A 25,712-nucleotide genomic window follows, 5' to 3' on the forward strand; every position below is an offset into this window, starting at 1 on the left:
CATCTGTCAGGGCCATTGGCTCTCACAGACATTTAAATCACCCCATTGAGTACTGACGGCCTTGCCTGTCTGTTGTCCGTACCCCAGGGTGTCTTCAGGTGCGGGAAATAGTGGTCAGCACTGATCTTTTACTCTACTGACATTTTTCAAACTTTTAGGATGAAGACTTTTAAAGCTCTGACTGCTTGTATCCTGAAACGTTCAAGGCTGACATTGCTCAAATCAAGCCGTTATCCCTACGATGTGTTTAGCTGTTAAATTCACATCCTTCATATTTGTTGCATCATCATCCTACATAGACTAATTGCTTTCCTTTGGAAATAAGTAAATGCACTTTGAAATACTGGTTGTTTGACTATGTTTGCTTGGTTCGCTGGGAAACAGTTGAGTCAAGCACTGCAGTGCGCAGTGTTTATTTGTTGTGCATCATTAGAATGTGGCATGTGTGTGTGTGTGTGTGTGTGTGTGTGTGTGTGTGTGTGTGTGTGTGTGTGTGTGTGTGTGTGTGTGTGTGTGCAAGGTGCGCATATGCTCAAGGTGAGTAAGTGGGACTAGAATTGGAAATGACACTCTTTGGAACTGGTGCTCTAAGTGCTAGTGGAGCATCATGGGATATGACCCCCTGTTGTGGTGTTTCATTATTTGCAGATGATGTCATTGTTGTCTTGTTTCTTTATTGGCACCATGCTAGATTTTTATATATTTTTTGGTGCTAAACTGGCTTTTTTAACAGTTTTCTGTTCTGTTTATTCTTTTTAATAAAGTACAACATTTTACAGCACACAGTGTCTCTCTCCTTGTGAAAGCTGGTGTAATTTAGGATTGCTATAGAATTAATTAAAGTTTTAGAGTGGCTCCAAATAGCTGCTATAGAGATTGCATATTGGATTGTGATTCCTGCTGTGAAAAAAACAGAGCAACTTTTAAGTGAACTGGAGATAATAATGTAATATGCAGTATGCACTAAAATGTGTAAACACCAAAGATTTCAGCTTCATAATGTCTTTGCATAAATGCATTAAGGCAACTTGAAATTATAAAAAGTATAGATATATGATTAATTTTCTTTTTCTTTTTTATTATAGTAGTTGTGATGCCTGATTACTGTATTAAACTGGCCCATGTTTCTTTTTTAATATCTTTTATATAGTTTTACTGATTTACTGCCAAATAAGGTTAACAACCAATAAATCTTTAAACAATTTAGAGATGGCTAAGGAATAGCTCTGAACCAGCCTAAGCTGGTCTCAGCTTAAAAGTGTGAAATCCCATTAAAAATACACAATAGACCAGCCTGACCAGGTTTAAAGCTGGTTTAAGATGTTATACTTTTTTAATGAGATGTGTTTTCATAGTTGTCCCATATCAGTATAAAGTCATCACTCAATACAGATTCATGCTGATTTTGAGAAAAATCTCACTTTATGTATGTACACAATGACACTGAGTGATAGGTGAAAAAAGTACACTTTCATATGTACTTAAAGGTGCTCTATTTGTGTACTTAATATACTAAAAATGATTCTTTAGTACTTTTGTTCTATTGCTACACTCTAAAAAATGCTGGGTTAATAACAACCCAACTTGGGTTATTTGGCAACCCAGCACTGGGTAAATATTGGACAGAAACCATGCTGGGTTATTTTGACCCAGCTGGTTGGGTTAAACGTTTTAACCCACCATGCTGGGTTGTTTAATTTATTGTTTAAAAATTATTATATTGCTGGGTTAAAATGGACTGGAAATTAAAAATCACACACAGAATATCTAGGCAACAGCAATAATCAAAAGATGAACATTTATTATTAAGCAAGAACACCCATGGACAAAATACAAGACAAATTGAATTTATTTAAGGTCAGTGCAGCATAGTTTACAATATCACATACATTCATTTAAAAAGCATTTTACAAATAAAAAAAAGACATATAGAAGTAGCATTTTAATTTAAGTGTATTCAATCATTCTCTGTAATCGCTTTTTTACCATTCTCATGACTTCCTCAATCCTCATGATCGCACACATACACATACAGAGAGCTCTGTCTTCCTTTAAGGTTACTGTGTTGGCCCCAAATCAATGAAAAGATGTCAGGGTCAAAGTGAACATTGTATCTAGTTTTTTGTGTCAAACAATTAAAAGAAGTTGAAGAAAATAAACAAGCAATCACCAAATACCAGTCTAGAAACATACGGTGTGTTTGTTTGTGTGAACCTGCACACACTCTTTTTGGAGTACGACGATGATGGTGGTAATGATGTGCTCTCCCACACCTCCTTGTCTCCTCTACTGAGTGTGTATCCTGAGATGTGCCAAGCCATCTGCTGTGTCTGTGTCTGTGTGTTTTTATGTGTGTACTTGCAACCACTTTCTTTTGATCATGCCTGATAAAGTCCCTGTTCCCATGTGCTGTTACTGACTTTGATATATTTTAAGGAATCACTCCATATTTTGTCAGATCCAATAATTCTGCTCACAATTATTGCCTGAAAAAAAAAGAAAAGCATTTCATGACGCCCACACTTTGAAATTTACTCTGCACAAAGCTGTCCTTTTGAAGCTCATGCTCAATCCTTTTATTCGAGAGAGTGCAATGACTTCGAAAAGACTTTTTGTCTCGGTTCTTTGATTATGTATTAAATGCAGCAGAGCAGCTAAAATCATAGCGGAGAGTCGCAGTTATGGAAAGACTGCACAAACAAAAGACAAGACAGAATGAGACTGATTTGCTGAAATGAAATGGACATTGAGAGGAAGCTGGTTTTCTCGTGAAATCACATTGCTTGTGCTGCTACTTCTCATTCAGACTTTCGCTGGCAGATAGTAACACAGGTGAACAAAAAAAAATCACACATACAGTCTTTATGAGTACTATGTGAGTGTATACCGTTCAGATGCCTATCTACAAATATACAACTTATTTCCTAATGTGTAAAACATTTTAAATTAGCACCAAACTATTGAACGTGCCATTAATACAGCTCAGTTCATGTTCTCATTTTTCCTAAGCATGCATTTCACAGAGGTTGCATTCAATTGTAACTGATGGCCTTTGAGAAGAATCACTTATTTGCTCATCATGACTCCATTCTATGCCGTTCTGTTCTATTCAGCTTTTCTCTGCTGCCCAGGAAGAAGAAAAAAGCAGAAAGGAGAAAGATTAGAAGGACTGGGAGAGGTGCTTGCCTTTGGTCTGAGAAACATGACGTTATAATACTCACAAGCACACACACTGTGTAGGAACAGTGGTGTATATGGACAGAGATGCCGACACACTTTGAGCAAAAGAAGCAGCAGCCTTTGATCTTGGAAGGTCTATTGCCCTCTGCATTTCAAAGCAGAGACAAAGCACAGTCAGCACACACACTGATACTCCCAAACACACACACATGTACAGAGGCGCTCAGTAGAACCCCGCAGCACTGAGTGTCCTTGGACAGCTGACTGACTGACAAACCAAGGCTTAGGTCAATGAATGGAGCCCTCGGCTGGGCTTACACACATCCACACACAAAGATGCTCACAGCACTGTCATCTATACTGTCACAAAAAGAGCCTCCCTACTGCCAATAATAAGACACGCTTTATCAAATTAATGTGTCTCTCTCTTCTTTTTTCTACTGAAAGAATGAGAGATTCGAAAGGAAACCGAGGGAGTATATAGCGCAGGGCAAAGGGAGCGAGAGAGAGGAAGGAGATAAGGTTTCTCCTCCCAGGGCTCTGGCACCGGGGCGACAGTGGAAGCAGGGACTGCTGGGGGAATGAAGGGATGCATGGGAGATATTTAATAAGGAAGAATACGATGAAGGAGAGAGACATGTATTATTCATTCCCACTCTCATCCGCTGAGTTTGCGCAAATCAAATAGAAGCTCTCTTTGTTTGAGAGATCAAGCCTGGCTGTTTGACTTGTATAGAATTTATTAAATTCATTTGATCGAAGTCGAAGGAGGATGAGGAGGACAGACGTGCTCCAGTCAATGTACGGTATGTGTGGAGAGGGAAATTTTGACCCTTAAACGGGACAGAGTGAATTGCAATGGTAGAATAAATTTAGACAGGAGGGACGAAAATGATCTTAGCGTGTCGCCGTAACTCTGCCCCGCTCTCTGACTCTCTGGAGGGAAGCAATTTCCTGTAGGTTTTCGCAGCAGGCAGACAGAGTGTGCGTGTGCTAAGAATGTAAGAAAAACACCCTGGGATTGCAATACCAAATGTGCAACATCCAAATATGCACAGCCGCATGGTGACATATCACTTACATAAATATTCTCATGCACAGCAGGAAAGTGTGACGGCGTGAAAGAAGCAGAAAGAAAGTGTGCGTAACACGCAGATGGATGAGCCGGTGAATGTGTGAGAAACCTACAGAATGAGTATTTACAGAGTAAAAGTTTCTTAAAGTTGCAGAAGCACTACTGTATGTGCCTGTTGTTTTAATTCAATTGTGGATGAGGTACACAAATCTTGAGTAAAAGCACAGATACCTTAATAAAATTTTGCTCAAGTTAAAAGCACTCCAGTTTTACTTCATTTGATGAACCATGTGGTACACTTAATCTATTTTAGACATTCTATCTACTATAAGTAACTTTGCAACTACATGGCAACTAACTATCATTAATTTGCAACAACATGTTAGGTTGAGGTTAGTAGAATAAGTTATCATGCAAAGTCACATAGTCAGAAGAATGTTTACTGGGGGACCATTGAAATAAAATGTTAACGGATACTAAGCAGACAGTCTATTACTTTAATGACTGGTAGCTGACATGGAGTTGCAAAATTACTAAAGGTTGAATGTCTAATGTGGACTATCAAAATAAAGTGTTAATATATTTCAAAATTGTGTATATTTCATCTTACGGTACCAGAGATAATAATAACATTGAATGTATAATGATCTGAAAATAAATAAGAAATCAAGACGGTGACATGCAAATTTGCATGCTCACATTCAAGAATTTCTTAAAATCAGCACACTTTTTAAAGATGATGTAGTTCACAAAATTATTTTAATAAATGTAGTGGAGAAAAAAGTAGATTGTTATGCTTTAGTAATAATATTTTAAGTAAAAGTTTCCCAAAATGAAAATACTCTTATGAAATGTAATTAAATTACAATTACAATGTAAAAATACATTGTTGGTGGTCACAAATGGTTTAATTTCCTTAGGAAAAATAAACTGGGTTAAATCTCTTCTTTGCAAACATCCAGGAATGTCGTCGATTGAAAAGATGATTAAAAAAAAAAAATATATATATATATATATATATATATATATATATATATATATATATATATATATATATATATATATATATATATATATATATATATTCTTTTTTTTAAGTATTTAAGTATTAAACTTAAAGTATTGTTATATTTTAGTTAGCTTATATACTATGACTGTGAATAACCAACAGCATCATTGCAACCTTTTCATAAAACAGTTCAGTAAACTAACAGTTAATATTGTAGAACTTACATTTTAGATGCAATATTGCAGTCTAGCAACAGCCAAGTGTGGAGAGAGAGAGAGAGAGAGGAAAAGTTTATGATATAGTACATCTTCATTTAGATAAGAAAATGTGTGTCTGTCCAGACAGTTTCCCCTTGAGAGACCTGAGCTGCATTAGCTGTGATTTCTCTCCAGCGGAGAGAATATGAGCCACCATGACACTTGAAAACTACAGCCCTCATCTTTCAGCGGTCCTCTCCGTTCACCCAGAAGGAGCATCAAAAGGTGTGGGTGAAAATCTGCTGTCGGCAAACCACTTATTACATTTTGCAGACATGAAGTCATTCAGGCGCTAGTCACCATGACTCTGTCGCTATGATCCAGCTGTTTCTGACACATACACACATGCCACGTTCAAAGATAACTACCTCCCTAATCTACAGCATAGGAAAAGCTGTACATCAAATAAGTAGCATGTCCAAATACACACCAAGCAAATCAACATCAGCATGACCTACTACTTCCAGAGAGACTGGAGACGCAACGAAGCCACAGGAGAAGAGTTGGCATATTTGTAAATGTCAAAGATCAGACATGCGGTGTGGTGTAATAAGTCAATTGATATTGCCAAAATGATGGATGTATGTCTGGATTATATTCATATTACACACATGCACAGTATTACTTTATGAACTGTCAAGTACATTTTTCATCAAACTCAGAGCAATTTACTATGGCCGTTGCACTCGTGGTGATTTAATATGCAGTGAACTCAATGATTATGTAAAATAAATTTAGTTTTGAAACAAAGACAAAAAAATGAAAACATAAGCTTGTTCGTTTTGGATGTATAGCAGTTCATATTATAGTTAATTTAGATTGTGTATATTGTATTGTGAGATAACACTCAGGGTCATTGTGGTTACAGAAGCATATGCTGAGACTGGTACACATTGAAGACGTGTTAAACTCGTGAGCTGGGAGTGGTACTGTAGGGGCTTTATTCTATTCTACATACTTCAGTGGTACATGACTGCCATCTAGTGCAACATCAGTTTTTGCTGCGAGCGGCATCATTAAAAAAGACTTTGCGGGTTTTCTGTGCGTGTGTGTGTAAGAGAGTATGGTACTGAATTCATTTGAGCAAGAACAAGAGAGAGAGAGAAAGACAGCATGTTGAGGGAACATATGAGAGCGAGCGAGGTTGAGTTGTTTTAACATTTCTCCTTCTTGCTCGCTTTCTCTAGCTCTCTCTCTCCGAGCAGCACATTCATCATAAGAATCTTCTCGACGTATCTCTGTGTGGAATTGATGAACCATCAACACAATTCTCTTCACTTTCTCTTTATATTGATAAAGCAATCATGCATGTTTCTCCTCCAGTCACCAGTGCCCACTTATAAGATAAATGGGGTGTCACACAAACACATTTTTGCTTTTTCTTCTATTGCTCTAATGTACACTTCAACCTGCCTAAGAGACAGAGGGAGAGATAGACTGAGAAAGAGGACAAAAATAGTATATCTCTACATTTTCTTCAATACAGATTCTACTGTCTTTTACAATGTCACTATTTAAAAAAATAAAATAAAATAAAATAAAAAAATAAAATTATATATATATATATATATATATATATATATATATATACATATATATATATATATATATATATATATAATGTAAATGTCTAACAGGGTGCAGGAATGAGTCCTAAAACTCAGAAATAAGTTAGCGTGTTTGAAGCATCATCCAGAAATCAATCAAAATATTTTTTTTTTTTTTTTTTTTTTTTATTTATTTTTTTATACACTCACTGGGCACTTTATTAGGTACACCTTGCTCATATCGGGTTGGACCCCTTTTTGTCTTCAGAACTGCCTTAATTCTTTGAGGCATAGATTCAACATTCCTCAGAGATTTTGGGCCATATTGACATGATAGCATCACGCAGTTGCTGCAGATTTGTCTGCTGCACATCCATGATGATGATTTACGGTTTTGCTGCATATTTGTGTTGATCTATTGGATTGAGATCTGGTGACTGTGGAGGCCGTTTGAATAAAGTGAACTCATTGTCATGTTCAAGAAACCAGTCTGAGATGATTTGAGCTTTGTGACATGGTGCATTATCCTGCTGGAAGTAGCCATCAGAAGATGGGTACACTCAAGGGATGGACATGGTCAGCAACAATACTTAGGTAGGCTGTGGCATTTAAACAATGCTCAATTGGTGCTAAGGGGCCCAAAGTGTGCCAAGAAAATATCCCCCACATCATTACACCACCACCACCAGCCTGAACCGTTGAGAAAAGGCAGGATGGATCCATGCTTTCATGTTCTTTATGCCAAATTCTGACCCTACCATCTGAATGTTGCAACAGAAATCGAGACTCATCAGACCAGGCAACATTTTTCCAATCTTCTATTGTCCAATTTGGTGAGCCTGTGCAAAGTGTAGCCTCCATTTCCTGTTCTTAGCTGACAGGGGCAGCACCCGGTGTGGTCTTCTGCTGCTGTAGCCCATCTGCTTCAGGGTTCGACATGTTGTGCATTCAGAGATCGTATTCTGCATACCTTGGTTGTAATGAGTGGTTATTTGAGTTACTGTTGCCTTTCTATCATCTCTAACCAGTCTGCCCATTCTCCCCTGACCAATGACATCAACAAGGCATTTTCGTCCACACAACTGCCGCTCACTGTATATATTCTTTTTTTTTTGGACCATTCTCTGTAAACCCTAGAGGTCCCAGTAGATCAGCAGTTTTTGAAATACTCAGACCAGCCCATCTGGCACCAACAAACATTCCACTTTCAAAGTCACTTAAATCCCCTTTCTTCCCTATTCTGATGTTCAGTTTGAACTTCAGCAAGTCATCTTCACCACATCTAGATGCCTAAATGCATTGAGTTGCTGCCAAGAGATTGGCTGATTAGCAATTTGTGCTACCAAGCAATTTAACAGGTGTACCTAATAAAGTGGCCAGTGAGTGTGTGTGTGTGTGTTTGTTTGTTTATATGAGATTGGCTGATTAGCAATTTGTGTTACTATATATATCTATATATATATATATATATATATAATAAAGTGGCCAGTGAGTGTGTGTAATTGGGTCTCAAATGACACATGTACACAATGCACTATGTAGTCAACCTATTGTATGAATTATATAAGGTTATTTTTTCATTCAGCATCAGAGTCTGATAGCCCCTCACCCTCCAGAACGTAATTAAAACTGTGACAGTTGAGTGCATGGGGTGTTAAACATGCTAATCACAATATTTATACTAAAAAATGGCATAGAATAGTGCATTACAAATTAGTATGCGAATTAGGACACACCTACAGTAAGCTCTGTATTTAACAAAAGCTCAAGATATTTTCACGTTTTTCATTCTACAACATAAAATACATCAGTAATACCCCCTTGTGATTTTTTAAGCTTTTAGGTGGTTGCTAACAAGTGGCTAAATTGGCCTACAGATGTTGTCGGGGACATTTACTGTGATCATGGCAAGCAGGCAAATGTCTCAGGTTACTTATGTAACCATGGTTCCCTGAGTAGGGAACGAGACACTGCGTCCTCTAGGGGTCGCTATGGGGAACACCTCATCGTGATCCGTGTCTGAAGCGTACATTGAAAAACACCAACAATACATTGACCCGGCAACAGCTCATGACATCACTACAGCACCGACTACAGTATAAATAGGCGACGGGAGAATATGGCATCCACTTCTTCGTCTGAAGCTTGTTTCCGAAGCATGGCAGGAAGCTAGAGGACGCAGTGTCTGGTTCCCTACTCAGGGAACCATGGTTACATAAGTAACCTGAGACATTCCCTTTCAAGGAAACTTCGAACTGCGTCCTCTGGGGGTCGCTATGGGGAACAGTATACACACGCCGCAATGCTGAGGGGAGTTCAGGCCAGAACCATGGCGAGAACTAAGTACCAACTCTATTATCCCTTACAGCCAAAGGCCTAGGCTAAATACCCAACTTACCTGTTAGGGCCAGACTCCTGGCCCTGGGGTAGAGCTCAAGGCTTGGAATCAAGAATAGATTGGCGCGATCCATAACCTCCAACAGCTCGTCATACACAGGGTAGGAGGATTGGGAAGGCTCAGCCTCAGCTTTTTCGCCATCCTCAGACATCACCTGCTCTTCCTGGGCCGAACCCAGCAGAGCACTGGCCCCCGGATCAGACGATGTTAGAGAAATAACATCATCTTCCAGGGGCTCTCTCTCATCCCCAGCCGACGAGCGTAAGAAGGAAAGCCCCTCCCTAAACTCATCAGCCAGATCCACCTGTGATCCCCACGAGCACATTCTCCTCCGTGCCTCAGCAGCGGTGGGTCCTGAACCATGGGAAGCAGATGCCTGCCCCTCTTTCCTTTTTCATCGGAAAATGCTAGCAATGCATGCAAATTGCTCCCTCAAGGACATCACGTGTGTGCTCTTCACCCAAACAAAAAATGCAGAGATTGTGTGTGTCATCAGGTCATCAAATAACGATGACACAGATGCACACATCCTCTAAAGATTTTGCTAGTACTCGCCATGATAGAATAAAAACCGCTTTTACCACATTCAAAATGCATGCAAAGTGAAGATGAAGAAGAGGATGATGTGTTCTCCCGGCGCCTATTTATACTATAGTCGCAACGGAAGTGACCTCATGGGCTGTCGCCGGCCAATGTGTTGTTGGTGTTTTTCAATGTATGCTTCAGACACGGGTCACAACGAGGCGTTCCCCATAGCGACCCCTAGAGGAAGCGGTTCGAAGTTCCCTTGAAAGGGAACTCATGTATGCACTATTCCACATTTATATGTGCACTGTTTATACTCGCAATCTTGCAAACTATTCTAACTCCAACTTTCCACCATGTTCATCTCAATTATCGAAATAGTTGTTAGAAGTTTATTGGTGGTGATCCTGAAGTCATGCGACCGTGGTATAATTCATTTATAGGTTAATGTTAGAAGTCTGACAAATGTGTTTAGGCTTCAAAATTCATAAACGTTCATGTTCATAGATGAAGAAGATTTTCTAGATGAACAAAACATGTAAGAATCATAGTTTTTTTGGTCACAGAGCTTAATTTCTGCAATAGTCCAAATGCCAATGGAAAAATCCTATTGGCTTTTTGTCTAGGGATTCAGAGAGTGAAGATAACATCGAGTTGCAACTCTTGCAAACAGAGATGAACTGAGGGTTTATATCCATCACAAACCAACAGCTCTTGATCTCCCACTATATTTTTCAAAGCATATACATTTCAACCAAGACAGGCTTTATATAATAAACACTATTTTTGGCTATATAGTTAATACATTGATTTTCACCTTCATATATCTAAAATAGCTGAACATTGGAAATACAGAACAATTAAATTATACAATAAAAAAAGACTGACACAATCAGGTGCTTGAAAGGTAAGATCCTCACAATAAGGATCTATAAAAATACCTAGATTAAAATCCCAGATAATTACTTTTAAATTTTCAATAAACTCAAGTGTGGGGCACATTTGATTGTATTTATTTTATGAATTTACTGACATGATTAAATTGACCTGTGCTTTTTTTTTATATAACTTCAATCCCCAAGTGTTTGGCATCCAGCAGATGAAAAGATTTACAGTCTGATAACAGCAGAAGTGTTGAGGGCGGCCAGTGGCAGGGAGGGAAATATAGCATAGAAAGCATGTAGTCTGGTAAGACAAAAATCTTTAGACCGCTTTCAATTAGACAGCCAGACTAAACTTCCCATAAAACTGTCATGAATTTGTGATAAATTAAGCTGAGTGTGCACCTGACAGCTGTAGGGGCAGAGACCAGTCCTGCTGTTCAGTAAGGAGACTAATTATTGCGCATATGCCACAAACCACAACTTAAATGACCTGGGCTGATGGTGGCAAAAATGTAAATCAATTTTTTTTCTATAGCCTGTAAGTTGACTTGGCCACCGGGAAAAGTCCCAGTGCTCCCTAGAAAGCACTGCAGTGAAGACGTTAATCTTTGACACGGCCTGAAGCATGGGTCGACCCGGGCCTGAGCCCAGGTAACTTTTGAGGTCTGGTACAAATATGATAGGCTACAAAAATACATAAGATATAAGCTCATATGTGTGCACGATTAATCTTTAAAAGATCACGATCTCAATTAAAACACAGACGAACTTATTCCTAAATAATGATTCCGCTATGTCTTTTAAACATTTGAAATGACAGTCACATATCGGTTCAGATCCAGAGAGAGCAGCACTCATCATGTAAAACTTTATGTTTGTACTTTATGTTTCTGTGTTGCAAACATTAAATAATAATGAAAGTATTGGGATACAACTTTATAATCTGTAAATAGCTTCAAATATAGATTGTATTATGCGTGAAAGATAAAATGAGCTTAATTGAGTTTTGAGAATTGAGTTGTGTGGAGAAAATATTTGTCTTGCAAAGAAGAAAGTATTTTGAGTGCACGAAAATCAATTTTGCATTTAAAATACGTTTTTGGATTTGTGCAGACCTTCTTTTTTGCGTGTGCAGTGTTTCACTAGCTTGTTCACCTGATGCCTGCCCTTAGTGCTTGCTTGCTCAACATAACCCAGTGTTACAATATGCCATAATTCCAGCCAATCAGAGACGAGGCTGCTAAATTATGATTGGCTGCCTTGACAACCAATCACAACATTTCTTGCATTACCACGACAGCAGAGGAGGAAAAATACGGTAATTATTATGCAAGTCGATATTCTGATCATATTTTTTCCAAGCACATTTTACCAATTCCAAACAACATCAATCATAATAAATAATATTAATCTTGTGTTTAATCATTTATAATTGATATATAATTATTCATGAAGGCTGGAAGTGAAAAATGTCTTATATTCAGGCGTGCATAATTATTACGCAGATTTTCTTTTACAGATAAAATGAGCCAAAAAAGAGATTTAACTCAGACTGAAAGTCAAAAATTTAATAAATGCCCATGAGAAATATTCAAAACTAATGCAATACTAGAAATGGCAAAGTTGATGCATAAACACTGGACAGCAAAATGGTCTGTGGGTCAGCAGGGTCAGTCAGAAAACACGTGGAGAAGAAAAGATGCATGTTAACTGCAAAATAATTAGGAATTAAGGTGAAGCATTAGATGTGAAATCACCAGGAACCATTTAGGCCCATTTTTAAAGATTTGGTATCTAGTTGTGGTCTGCAGAAGTACAAGGTGTCAGGTTCTCAGAGACTTAGGTTAAGTATAGAATCCTAAAAAATGAACTCTACTTAATAAGAATCACATACTAAAGTGTAGTAAAAAAACTTAAAGACTGATTTATATATATATACATAAGCTTTATATACAGATAAGTTTAGAGTGACCCTTGAAGGACCAGCACCACATCCAGAATCTGACCGTAAGTTTTGGGAGTTCATTTTTAGTCAATCGCAAGATTTTATCTGTAGAAGATTACCTGCTGTAATCACACGGTGTGTGTGTGTGTGTGTGTGTGTGTGTGTGTGTGTGTGTGTGTGTGTGTTCACTGCTGTGTGTGTGCACTTTGGATGGGTTAAATGCAGAGCATGAATTCTGAGTATGGGTCACCATACTTGGCTTTATGTCATGTCATAAATTATGCACACATGAATATAAGGCGTTTTCACTTCCGGCCTTCATGAACAATTATATATCGGTTATAAGTGATTAAATACAAGATTAATAGTAGTTCTTAAGATTGATGTTGGAAAAAAAAAAACTTGGAAAAAAATATAATCAGAATATCAACTTGCATAATAATTACGCATGCACTGTATTTTCCCTCTTCTGCTGTCATCAATAATGCAAGAAATGTTGTGATTGGTTGTCAAGGCAGCCAATCAGAATTTAGCAGCCTCATCTCTGATTGGCTGGAATTATGGCATATTGTAATGCTGGGTTGTGTTGAGCAAGCCAGCTGTCGGCATTTAGAGAGCACTGAGGGCGGGCATCAAGGGAGCAAGCCAGTGAAATGTTGCACCCACAAAAGAGAAGGTCTGCACACATCCAGAAACTTATTTTAAATGCAAAATTGATTTTAGTGTGCTCAAAATACATTTTTCTTTGTGAGACGAACATTTTTTTCAGAAAACTTTTGTGTGCTCAAAATATGATCTTTTGCGTACAGAATTGTGGCAGAGATCTAACCCCATACTATGTTACATTATGTCAGTAGGTGGGGACCAGTAACTGTTAAAATGTATTTGATGTCTGAATCATTAATTCAAGAGATTAGTTCAAAAACGCCAAACAAAACAAGACTTCGTTCATTTATTTCAACTGATTTTTTTTTTTTTTTTTTACATAGGCCTAAGTAATAAATATTTTTTTAAATAGACTCATTTATAACATTTTAGACATTTATAAATATAATCATTTATAACATTAAATAAAACAATTTGTCAGAAACTCAAGTAGCTAAATTAGCCTACATATTATTTTGTTTGGTTGTCTAATGTTTTGTTTTCAGAATCATGGGAGAACCATGATCTATATTCTAAAAGTCAATTATCCAGAATCATAGCTTAAAAAATACACTGTCTAATATATCTGCATTTAACTAAAACCATTTCTAATATTAAAATGTAGTTTTATTTATTTGTGATCTAAATATTTGTTTTTTGTTTTTAATATTGTAATGAAGATGTCCAACGTGTCTCCACTTCGTTTCACTACAAAAAAGTAAAGCTAAAGCATCCCATATATGGCTGGAGTCTGTGCAATACTGATTGAGCTGGTACTGCGGTATAAAATGCTGAATTCCATTTACCTCAAAGGTAATGTCATCACAGCCAGGAAGTAAAAAAAAAAACAAAGTTAGATGTGTCTATTGTTAGCAATACCAGTAGAGTAAAAACATAAAAAGCAGTATTTTACACAGATAACGCCATAGTATCATGTCCACAAATAGAGGTTGGATATTACTGTGTGCACCACTGAGTTTATTGAGACAGAAAAACATAAGTGCTAATAAACAATATATTAGCAACCATATTAGATTCTGAAATGTTTTGTCTTCACTTTTCAGCACATGTGAGACACACTTGGTTTATTATGCAGATTATTGCATCCATAATAAATCACAAACAGTTTGAAGTGATTGCACAGATGAGACTTCTGCCTCATTTTTTTTATTAGTTTGTTCTACTGTATACAAATATTCACACAAAAAAAAAAAACAGCTCAGCTCAGCTCAATCATCTCAACATTCATTTGTCCATGTCAGTAACTGTATAAATATATATACACATATAAACACACGTGTATATACATAAAACATTTTATTAACCTTCATGTGTATTAGCGTATACAATGCTAAGTGAGTGAGTGAGTTCTGAGACAAACCACTGTTAGGCACCACTGTTGCGCTGTCCTCTCTGGCACTGGACAAAGGTCTTTCGATTCAAAAAATTTGCAGTCATTTTTGCCAAAACAGATTCAGTTTAGTGCCCCATTGTGGATGATTTGTATGAGTGGAGAGAGGTATAATGATCACAGTGATGGTAACGCCCTTGAAACAGGGCACTCATTCCAAGAAAGAGGGATTTTGGGTCAAAATCTGCATATCATATACATTTCTCCTCAGAAAAAATAAAAATAAAAACTCTTTCCTCAGCTACCCAAAAGAAATCACATTTCTACAATTGAATAATTCCTAATAAACATATTCATGATGAAAAAAAATAAAATAAAAATATTTCAGAGAATAAATGTTGTAAGAGGCATTCTAAATCCATCAAATTATTATTATTATTATTATTATTTTTGCCTCTGATGTCAATTTTCTGCTTTTTAACACATCCTTACAAATATTCTCCTTGATCTAACTAACATAACTTACTCTTATGCCACCAAAAGCAACTCTTTCCTGGTACGGAAAGCAGTAGTGCAACAACCTTTAGCAGGATAATTCAGTAGCGCTTTCCACACAGCAGTTAGTCAAGATGCCTTATAAACGCCACACCTGAACATGTCTTCAAAACACTTCAAAAGGCCCGCTGTGAATTTTACACAGCTTGGGTTTTGTTTTGTTTTTTATTGTGTTTGTGTGTGTGTTTTATTTTTATTTTATTTTTTAGATTTAGTTTTTTGTTTGTTTGTTTTTATTTTTATTTTATTTTTTAAATGAATGCACCAAAACAATATGCTGGCATCATTAGTACTGTAAAATCGTGTTTAATTGAAATATAGTTCTTACGGAATTATTTAGCACATTTTAAGACTGAAAAGAGTAATCTGTATTAATTTACTGAGCCATTACATTGTGTTCATTATTCCACTATGAAGGCATTCTGACATGCTGCTTTATGTTAAGTGTTACTCCTTTTCTTTCTTTTTTTCTTCTTCCTTAAAAAAATAATGTCAAGTACAAGAGCTCTGTGGCAGTAAACAGAAGTGACAACACTGAAAGCCCAGATTTCACCCTGGGCCCTTGAGAGGAAGGGAAAGGACTTTTAATGATTTTCACACTAAAGGGAAACTCAACCTTACTAACTAAATATTAGTTTGTGATGATGTCAAAGACAGAGATACTTCAAACAACAACCAGCTGCCGTTCAAACTCTTGTGACTTCAAATGTGAGGAAAAAGAGTAGAAAAAAAGGAAAATGTTATCATTGTTTACTCACCCTCGGGTCATTCCAAACCTAAATGCTAATCATTTTTCTATGGATCACAAAAGGTTTGCTTTTCTTATTTATTTTTTATTAAGAATTGTTATATAGGTCTTGCCATTAAAACCTCATTTCATGGTGACCATGAGCTGTAAAAAAAAAAAAAAAAAAAAAAAAAAAGCCCATAAAAGAGCTTCCTATGACTTGTATGTGATGTTCCAAGTCTTGGCTGTGTGGTAACCAAAAGCAGTGTGCCATTTTTTTTTTTACAGCTGTAATGGAAATAGTGACCTTTTTTCTTCAATATTGTGATGTGTATATCTGAGTGTGAAAGAAATGTTGGTCAAGCCTGCCATGATGAAAACAACCTTGCAATATAATTACAGTAATCTAAAAGAAGAGCAGACTTGCTTTTTTAAATTCATTTGGTCGGCAAATCTTTATGTAATGACAAACCATAATGCCTTATGGCTTGATTTTGCCAATGCCAATGGAACAAAGCGCAAACGTTGTGATACTTTCTCCATAATGGCGGTGCACCACAGCGGATGAGATGAGGAGGAGAAGAGTTGTTGAATAAAGTTATTTTTGTTTTCTTTGTGCACAAAAAGTATTTGTGTGGCTTTGTAAAATTATGGTTGATCCCCTGATGTCACATGGACTATTTTACAGATGTCCTTGCTATGTTTGAGTAAAGATGAGTAATTGACATAATTTTCATTTTTGGGTGAACTATCCCTTTAAATTCGGGAGCAAATCCCCTATATTACAGATTCGTATTTGTACGGAACAGATCTCACTCTTGAAATTGCATTTACTGACATCATGGTAACCATAACAACGTTTTGTCATCTTGCGCATTTGGTATCCTCTATTTCTGACCAAAGTAATATTACAGCAACCAAAGACCATTATATTCAGTGATTTTAACTAAACCACCGTCAACAGAGCCATGCGTTTTATTTATGTTTGGAAGTCTGGAAATCTGTTTGGAAGACGCTCTTAAAGGGTTGCCAGGTCCACATATTATAGTGAAGTTTATTAAGCCACTTTGGCCTTATTGTTTGGGCTCAGCTCACAAAAGATCCAGTTTATGAAGTTAATAAAAGATGCAGGTGCAAGTCGCTATATTTTGGAATATGGCTTAATTCCAAGATAATGTGTATGGATGCAAGTTTAATATAGGCTTGTTCTTATTTGCTTTATTGTTGTTGTTGTTTGTTTTGTTTTTGTTTTTTAGCGAGATCTGGCAACACTTAGGAGTCAAAACTGTTGTAGATGTGGTTGTCACTACCTGCATTTTTCAGGATTCAGTTTGGTTGTAAAATGCAGTTGTAACTCTTGTAAACTACTGTGTGTGTGCAGAACAGGATTAAACACTAAAAAGTGCAAGTCAAACATCCATCTGATTCATGTACGTACTGTATGCCAACCTTAAAAACAAAGCGCAGGTGGATCGAATACTTGGAAAATAGCACACAAGTTGTATAAACTACTATTATGTTGCTTTTTGGTGTTTGACAGCCCTTGGTCACTATGAACCTTGGTTGTATGGCAAGAAATATGTAACAGTTCTTCAAAAAATTATTTTGTGTCCCACATAAGAAAAAACTACAGCATACAGGTTAGGGAAAGTAAATGATGACAGAATTTTCACTTGTGGGTGAACACCTCCACCTCCCCCACCCCCCTTTCCCCCTTTAAGATATATTTCCAGGAAGTCTATTTTTTTAAGAATTTGGAGATTTGGCTAATTTTGGACTGTTCTGTTTATTCTGTTTTGGTATATTTCCTGATCCCTTCCTGGTGACATCATTAGGGTGCACACTATAGAAAACAGAGACTTAACAGAAGACAGTGAAGAGGCCATGTTCTGCAAAATGTTAACATGACATTTTCTGGCCTTTAAAGGCATATGTGTGAGGCTAAAAAAAATCACCATAAAAAGGCTTCCAATCCAGGACTGTACCCAGAAGAAGCTTAATTCCATTTAAATTAAAAAAAGCACAAAGAAACTGAAAAACGTTTTGGCTTCTGGTTGACAGCATCACCCTTATTTATTTTGTTTTAAGGCTTCTTTTTCTCTCCATTTTCTTCCTCTTCTCTACTGTTCCTCACAGCTTTTTGCTTTTCTTGAACAAGCTCTTGATCTTGGAGCGTTTTTTCTCTCCGTTATCGCAAGAGTCCTGGGAGGAGGTGGGTTGGAGTTGCTTGGGCTCCTTGACAGATTTGCTTTCTATGTCGAGTGAGCTAATGGAGGGGTAGTGACCCTCTGGAGGCGTCCCACCAGCAGGGAGCTGCCCCATGCTGTATGACTTTTCCAGAATGCCATTATAGGCCATAGCTTTGGTGCCAGGGTGAAAGGTTAAACTTTGAGATTCTGGGAGGATGGAAGAGTGGGTAAGGTCAGGAGAACCCTTGTGAACTGAAGAGGAGTCAAGTGGAGTTGAAGGGGAGGATGTGGAAGGAGGTAAGGTCTCCATGGTGACAGTCTGGGCCTCCTGCACAAGGAGAAGAAGTTCCTCACGAGAGATTTTACGTGGTGGGGTATCCGTGCCTGTAACACCTGTACTTTGAACAGAGGGACCGGAGAACTGCTTCCTGCCCAAAGAGGAACTGAGAGAATCTGAATCTGAGCATGTGTCCTGAGGATCTCTGTGTGACAGAAACATTAAAAAACACAAAACGCATAAAAATCATTAATCAAGAAGATACACACGATCAGTCAAATGTGTTAAATAACAAAGATTTTTTTTAATTGCTCACCAAAGCTGCATTTATTTGTTCAAAAAATACAGTAAAACATTAATATTTAGAAATATTATTGCAAGTTTTCTATTGTAATATATTTTATATTTTAATTTATTCCTGTAATGGCAAAGCTGTATTTTCAGCAGCCATTGTTCATTCTAATTCATTTTAAAATACCGATAAGGTGCTTAAGAAACTTTTACTATTATTAGAAATATTGAAGACAGTTTTCACTGCCTTATATTTTATGGAAACTGTGATGTGCTCTAGTTCAAAAGTTTAGCTTAAGTACTTTTATCATATAGAAATGAATGGTATTATTGATCAAGACCAAATCAGCATTCAACTGATCAAAATTTACAGTAAAAACATTTAGAATGTTATTTCTATTCCACAGAAATGCTGTTCACTGAGCTTTCTATTTATCTATGAATCCTGAAAAAAATAAAAAAAATGTATCGCAATTTCCACAAAAAAATATTAAGTAGCATAAACTGTTTCCAATGCTGATAATAGTAAGATCCATTATTAATAACTGAGCACCAATAATAAAAAACAATAACTGAGCAGAAATAAATCAAATTTTAAAATATATTCAAGTAGAAAACAGTTATTTTAAATTTCAATAGCATTTAACAATATAACTTTTTACTGTATATTTTATATATAAATAAACCTTAGTGAGTTTAAGTGACTTTCAAAAACATTTAAAAACATTAATCATTCAGAACTTCTGACTGAAACACATTCATAGTAATTAATCATATATGCATGTGATGTTATAAAGGTAAATGGGTCAATTAACAAATGACCATGTACAGAATCTTAAATAAATTAAAATACACAAAGAAAAGCTGTAGATGACGTACCCCTTCCTTTCTACAGTAAAGAAGATGTGATCATCGTCTCCGTCGGGTCTGTAGGCCAGTGGGGCCGAGGCCATAGACAGCAGATCAGGGTCAGGAGAAAGGCACGAGGGTTGAGACATAAGACTTCTGCGAGAACGACAAACACTGCTGTTGCGGGTCAGAGGAGGTCGAATCAAAGGAGCTGTGAAGAAAAGACAGATCTTTATGCACTTATGCATGGTATACTTATCATAACAAAGTAGGTAAGACTTTAGTTTAGGGACCAATTCTCATGATTAACTAGTTTCTTAATTCACTCTTTGCCGAGAGTTTGCTTGACAGGCAATCTGACCAATCATAACACCGAATCTGCATTTTTTTCCTGACAAACAAACCAGACAGGAGAGCAAAGTAACATTGGTGGACTTTCCTTGTCTGAAAGAAGACACCTTCTGATGTTCATTCATGTTAATTTTGTGAAAAGATGATCTGTTCATGTGCCGCTTGAACTAAGGCACTACAGCAATCTGTCACAACACATTAAAGAGCCACAAAATGTTTTTTTTTGTTTTGTGAATTTCTTAAAAAAATACAAGACTTTGTTTCATTCCAAACGTAACCTGGGTAACCTGCTCATTGTCAGTGTCCTCTTTGCTTGGCAATTTATTTTTTCATTGCCTGAGACCATGATGTGTGGCGTTAGAGACCAATTTAGGCATCATAAGCCTATATATATATATATATATATATATATATATATATATATATGTATATATATAAAAGTGGATCCCTGCAATGTTTTTAAATGCATCTGAATGGTTTCAACAGAAATTTCTTGCACATTAATAAGATAAACAGTACATTACAAACAGTACAAACATTACAAACAGTACAAACAGTACAACCTGCCACAGGAGCTGCTGAAACAGTTCTACTCAGCCGTCATTGAGTCTGTCCTGTGTACTTCAATAACTGTCTGGTTTGGTTCAGCTACAAAATCAGACATCAGAAGACTACAGAGAACGGTTCGGACTGCTGAAAGGATTATTGGTGCTTCCCTGCCCATCCTTCAAGAACTGTAAACATCCAGAGTGAGGAAAAGGGCTCAGAAAATCACTCTGGATCCTTCACTTCCAAGTTGCCCCCTTTTTGAACTTTTGCTGCTGGCGCTTCAGAGCCGCAAATACCTGGACAGTCAGGCACAAGAACAGTTTCTTCCCCCAGGCAATCTACCTCATGAACAGTTAAATGTTCCCCACTTATGCAGTAAAAATGTGCAATATCCTTATATTTATTTGTTACCCCTCCATCCAGGTACATCTCTGCATCTTACTCTATTCTATTCCATTATCATCTATAGCACAACTGTTCATACAATTTAATTATTTGCATTTTATTTTTTTTTTCCTCTGTGTGTTGTTGTTGTCTCTGTGTACTGGGAGCTTATGTCACTAAAACAAATTCCTTGTATGCGCAAGCAGACTTGGCAATAAAGCTCTTTCTGCTTCTGATTCTGATTAGTTAAAACATTAAGTAATTTAAAATCACATTTCTTACAATCTTGGGCTTAAAGAGAGGATCTTACAGGTGAACTGTGGAATGATTGGTGGCATGTCCTCATCAAGATCGTCCACCCCGCCAGCGATTGGGTAGGGTGGCACTGACATCCGCGGCATGACCACCCAGCTGTGGTCAGCGTACAGGGAGGCGGTGAGGCTGGGCAGCCCAGAGTTATTAACCACTGGAAAGCCACATATCTTCTCTATTTGCTGCCAGCGGTGAAGACGTTCACGCAAACAGGCTGTGACCTCTGACAGGGCTTTTCTAATCAGGAAAAAAAACACTAATAAGCTTTCATTTAATGTGGGTAATCATTAGCGATTGCTTGTGAATTATGTGTGCTTACTTAGCCTCAAGTATTTTGTGGTCTACTTCATCCAGCGATGAGCTGTGTGCAACATGGAGGGTACCAAACACAGAGCTCCTCTTCTTCTTGATCTTTTCTGCCTGAATTTTCACAACATGAACACAGAAGCACACAAGTAATGAAAATACAATGATACTGCATGGAAATGCACCAGTCAGCTCATATGTGACCTGCACATTTGTTGGTTGTACTGAACAGAAGTGCTGCAGTGACTGCTAATTGTTTTAGCTTAACTGCTGATGACTCATTCCAGATGCAAATAACAAAACCGTGTAGTTAAAAAGTCATTTAACCACATCATTAGAAATCTAAATTAACAGGGGAAAGTTTCAGCTTCACTTTTGTTAGTCCAACTTTCAAATCTGTTGGTAAAAAAGCATTGTAAACAATAAATCACTCACTTCGTCCTTTGCGACCGTGAGCTGCAGCTCAGCATTCTGTTTTTTAATGTTGTAGTACTGTACTTCCACCTCATGTGTGAGCTGAAGCCACATCTGCAGGGCTTCTGGCACCGACCAATCTGACTGCATCTCCTTCTCTGCTCTCTTCAGCGCCATTCGCACCTGGAAATAGCCAACAAACACAAACACTCTTTGAAACTTGTAATTTGTTACTTTTAATGTGGAAAGACAGAAATCACAACTGGAGGAACGATGTATCCATCTAGTGGTGTTTTTACAAAATAGGGGCGTAGTGATGAAAGGCAATAGAAATGGAATGATAAACTGCATGAATGAATACATTTTGGATAAAATAAATTAATTAAGTTTTTTTATATAAATGCTTCTGTTCTGTTTTGAGTCTTCGAGACCCCAAAGTCATTTTAATAGCTTGAGAAAATATATTTAACATTACTGTATCATGTTGATAGCTCATACTTTGCTACATAAAATGGTCTGCTATTGGTCAGTTATGCTAGCATTAATTCTACATTTACACGCTTCTTATACGCATCATGTAAAGAAAATAACTGGGATTGGTTGTTTTACATCTATCTGTATCTATCTATATATCTATCTATATATATATATATATATATATATATATACATATATATATTTGTGGCATTTTGCCTTTATTTAGATAGTACAGTGTAATGACACTAGTCAAATTGGAGAAAGAGGGATTGGGAAAGGTCCAAAATTCTATAAAAATATTTTATTCGTCAGTGTTACTGGCTTATGGATATTTATGGATACGTTTTTTCAATGTACACTTAAAGGGTTACTCCACCCCAAAATGAAAATTTCGTTCCAAACCTGTAAAAGCTTTGTTCGTCTTCGAAACACAATTTAAGATATTTTGGATGAAAACCGGGAGGCTTGTGACTGTCCCATAGACTGACAAGTAAAATACACTGTCAAGGTCCAGAAAAGTATGAAAGACATGTCTCTCCGAATCAACGTAGCGCCATTTTGGAGAATATCCACTGAACTGCACACGCTGTTCTGTGTCAGCCACGACACAAGGATACGTTTTCTATGTGTATTTAAGCTTTGATTTGAACAAAAACTGTGCATCTGTGCAGTGCATACGCTGCTTGCATTCAGTTGATATTCTACAAAATGGTGCTACGGTGATGCGGAGAGACACAGAGGAGACAAATTGTTGAATAAGTCATTATTCTTGTTTTCTTCGCGTACAAAAAGTATTCTTGTCACTTCATAATGTTTACGGTTGTCCCACTGATAGCAAATGGACTATTCTGACGATGTCTTTCATACTTTTCTGGACCTTGACAGTGTAATTTACTTGGCAGTCAATGGGACAGTCACAAGCCTCCCGGTTTTCATCCAAAATATCTTAAATTGTGTTCCGAAGATGAATGAAGCATTTACAGGTTTGGAACGACAAGGGGGTAAGTGATTAATGACAAAATTTTCATTTTGGGGTGGAGTATCACTTTAAGGCCGATTCACACCGAGGAAGTTTAACATTAACAAGTCCACACCTCAACTTAACGACTTAAAGCATGCTCTCTTATTTTAGTTTCAAAAAAGAATACCAATAGCACACTTTACACAACAGAACTTCTTATTTGTAAGGGTTATCACACTAAAGACTAACTAACTCTATAAAGGACTGTGTTTGATATATAGTGGTTCCTACCTGGACTAGTTCCTCCTCTGCATACTTGAGTCTGCTGAGTTCACATTCAGCCCCCTCTCGCAGCTCTCGCAGTCTGCTGGCTTCTCTCTTTGCTCCGCTGATCTCGTCACGCATCTTCTGCTCCAGGTTCTGCTTCTCCACCGCCACCGTCCGGTTTTCCTCCTGAGCCTTTTCCAGCCTGATGAAACCACAGAGAATTTTAAGTCACATCTGAAAAGTCACAAATAATAATTATAAATCTCTTTCATAATTTGCTCACCCTCATGTTGTTCCTAAACTAAATGACATTAGAGGAAAATAAAACAAATATCATCTCAACTCATATAATGAAAGTGAAAGGGTTATAGACTGCCAAGCTCAAGAAAAAAACAAAAGATGTCATGTCATATAACATTATGAATGTAATGCCATACTTCACTGTACTGACGTCACAATATCATATGGATGTGGATGAAGACAGCAAAACTCAGTCTGTTTTTCACATGCAGCTATCTTACAGCTTCAGAAATTTTAGCGTGAGAGTTGCATGGACTTTCTGACATATTGGAGCTAGTCTCTCATTTTGTGTTCCACAGAGAAAGTCATGCGGATCTGGAATGGCATGTGGGTGAGTAAATGATGACAGAAATGTATTTTTAGGATGAACTCTTCCCTTGAGGGTACTTATAAAAGAGCTTAATGAGCCTTCTCATAACAAGAAATGAAATATGATGTTATACAGATGATAGAATAAGACAGAATATCTCTCTCACTGTCTTTTATTTGCTTTCTCTCTCACCGGCTCTGTAGCTCTATCAGGCTCTGTTCAGCATTCTGTAGACTCTCCAGATCTTTCATCATCTTGGAGACGTGAATTTTAGACGACTTGTTCTGTATGTATGCAAACCAGCAGCCGCCCACACCAATGATGATTGAAATCATCAAAACAAAGTCCTTCAGCCAGTGATGGTGAGGACCTAGAGGAAGAAGAGAGAAAAAGAGATCATTTATACCCACTAAACAAGCAAATATTACAATAAAAGTGATACTTCTATGCATAGCTTTGTGTAAGAAACTATCCAAACTTTAGTGATTTCAACCAGATTCTTTTTGACCCACTTTGAGAACAGATTAACCGATTCATTGAAAAGATCTGACTAAAAAAAGAACAATTAAAACAACTGTTTTCTATTTTAATGTATAAGCTTAATTTTCAGCAGCCATTATTCCAGTCTTCAGTGTCTCATGATCCTTCAGAAATCATTCTGATATGCTATTATTATTATACTATTACATTATTATTGTACTATTACTATTATTATTTTGTTGAAAAGATATTTTTTTTTTTTTATTTTTTTGGAGAAAATGTTATATTTTAAAATATTTTTTTTGTGTATAAAGTTTTTAAAAAGAGCAGAATTTATTTATTTATGTATTTATTTTTTTACAATGATAAATTTAATGTGTCCTTGCTGAGTATTAATCTTAAAATTGTACTGACACCAAACTTTTGAATGGTAATGCAGTCATATTGACTACTTATGACACTTTTATGTTACTACTGTATTCTTTTTGTACCTTCATTTTAATGTCATTGAAAAGAGCGACATTATTTATGACGTACAGTATTATTTGTTTTCCAAAGAAGCAATGTCATATGTGTTTGTAACAATGCAAATTTTGGGCAAATTTTTCCCTTTACATAAACAATTAAACAAGCCTTATTCCAGCTTATGTGAGTACACTTACGTAGTGGAGGTCCGAAGAGCACTGCGTCCAACGCTTTTAGATTTAATTTCTGTTTATGTCGTTGATCTAATATCTTTAGCTGCATTGACATAAATGATGGTTCATTGGCCGCTATTCTGTAATGGAAGGGAAAAACACAGCAGGTCAGGGGGTAAGAATAAACCAAGACCCGAAAAAAAAAGGTCAGTTAGTGATTTTAAACTTTACTTGGAATTGTTAGGGCTTCCAATAAATC

General features: G+C 36.9%; 1 protein-coding gene across 1 annotated transcript in view; it reads right to left on the bottom strand.

Annotated features, from left to right (window-relative positions):
* Window positions 1–15,136: 15,136 nt before the first annotated feature.
* Window positions 15,137–25,712, bottom strand: part of stim2b (stromal interaction molecule 2b) — a 56,092-nt gene continuing 45,516 nt past the window's right edge. The window contains exons 5-12 of the mRNA XM_042728323.1: window positions 25,478–25,593; window positions 24,528–24,705; window positions 23,750–23,927; window positions 22,042–22,203; window positions 21,620–21,720; window positions 21,299–21,537; window positions 19,735–19,915; window positions 15,137–18,769 (exon numbers count right to left, since the gene is read on the bottom strand). Coding sequence (XP_042584257.1) covers window positions 18,229–18,769; window positions 19,735–19,915; window positions 21,299–21,537; window positions 21,620–21,720; window positions 22,042–22,203; window positions 23,750–23,927; window positions 24,528–24,705; window positions 25,478–25,593 — 1,696 coding nt within the window. The 3' untranslated portion in view covers window positions 15,137–18,228. The remainder of the gene's footprint in view (window positions 18,770–19,734; window positions 19,916–21,298; window positions 21,538–21,619; window positions 21,721–22,041; window positions 22,204–23,749; window positions 23,928–24,527; window positions 24,706–25,477; window positions 25,594–25,712) is intronic.

The sequence above is a fragment of the Cyprinus carpio genome, chromosome B7, assembly GCF_018340385.1.
Source record: "Cyprinus carpio isolate SPL01 chromosome B7, ASM1834038v1, whole genome shotgun sequence".
In the NCBI taxonomy this organism is placed as follows: domain Eukaryota; kingdom Metazoa; phylum Chordata; class Actinopteri; order Cypriniformes; family Cyprinidae; genus Cyprinus; species Cyprinus carpio.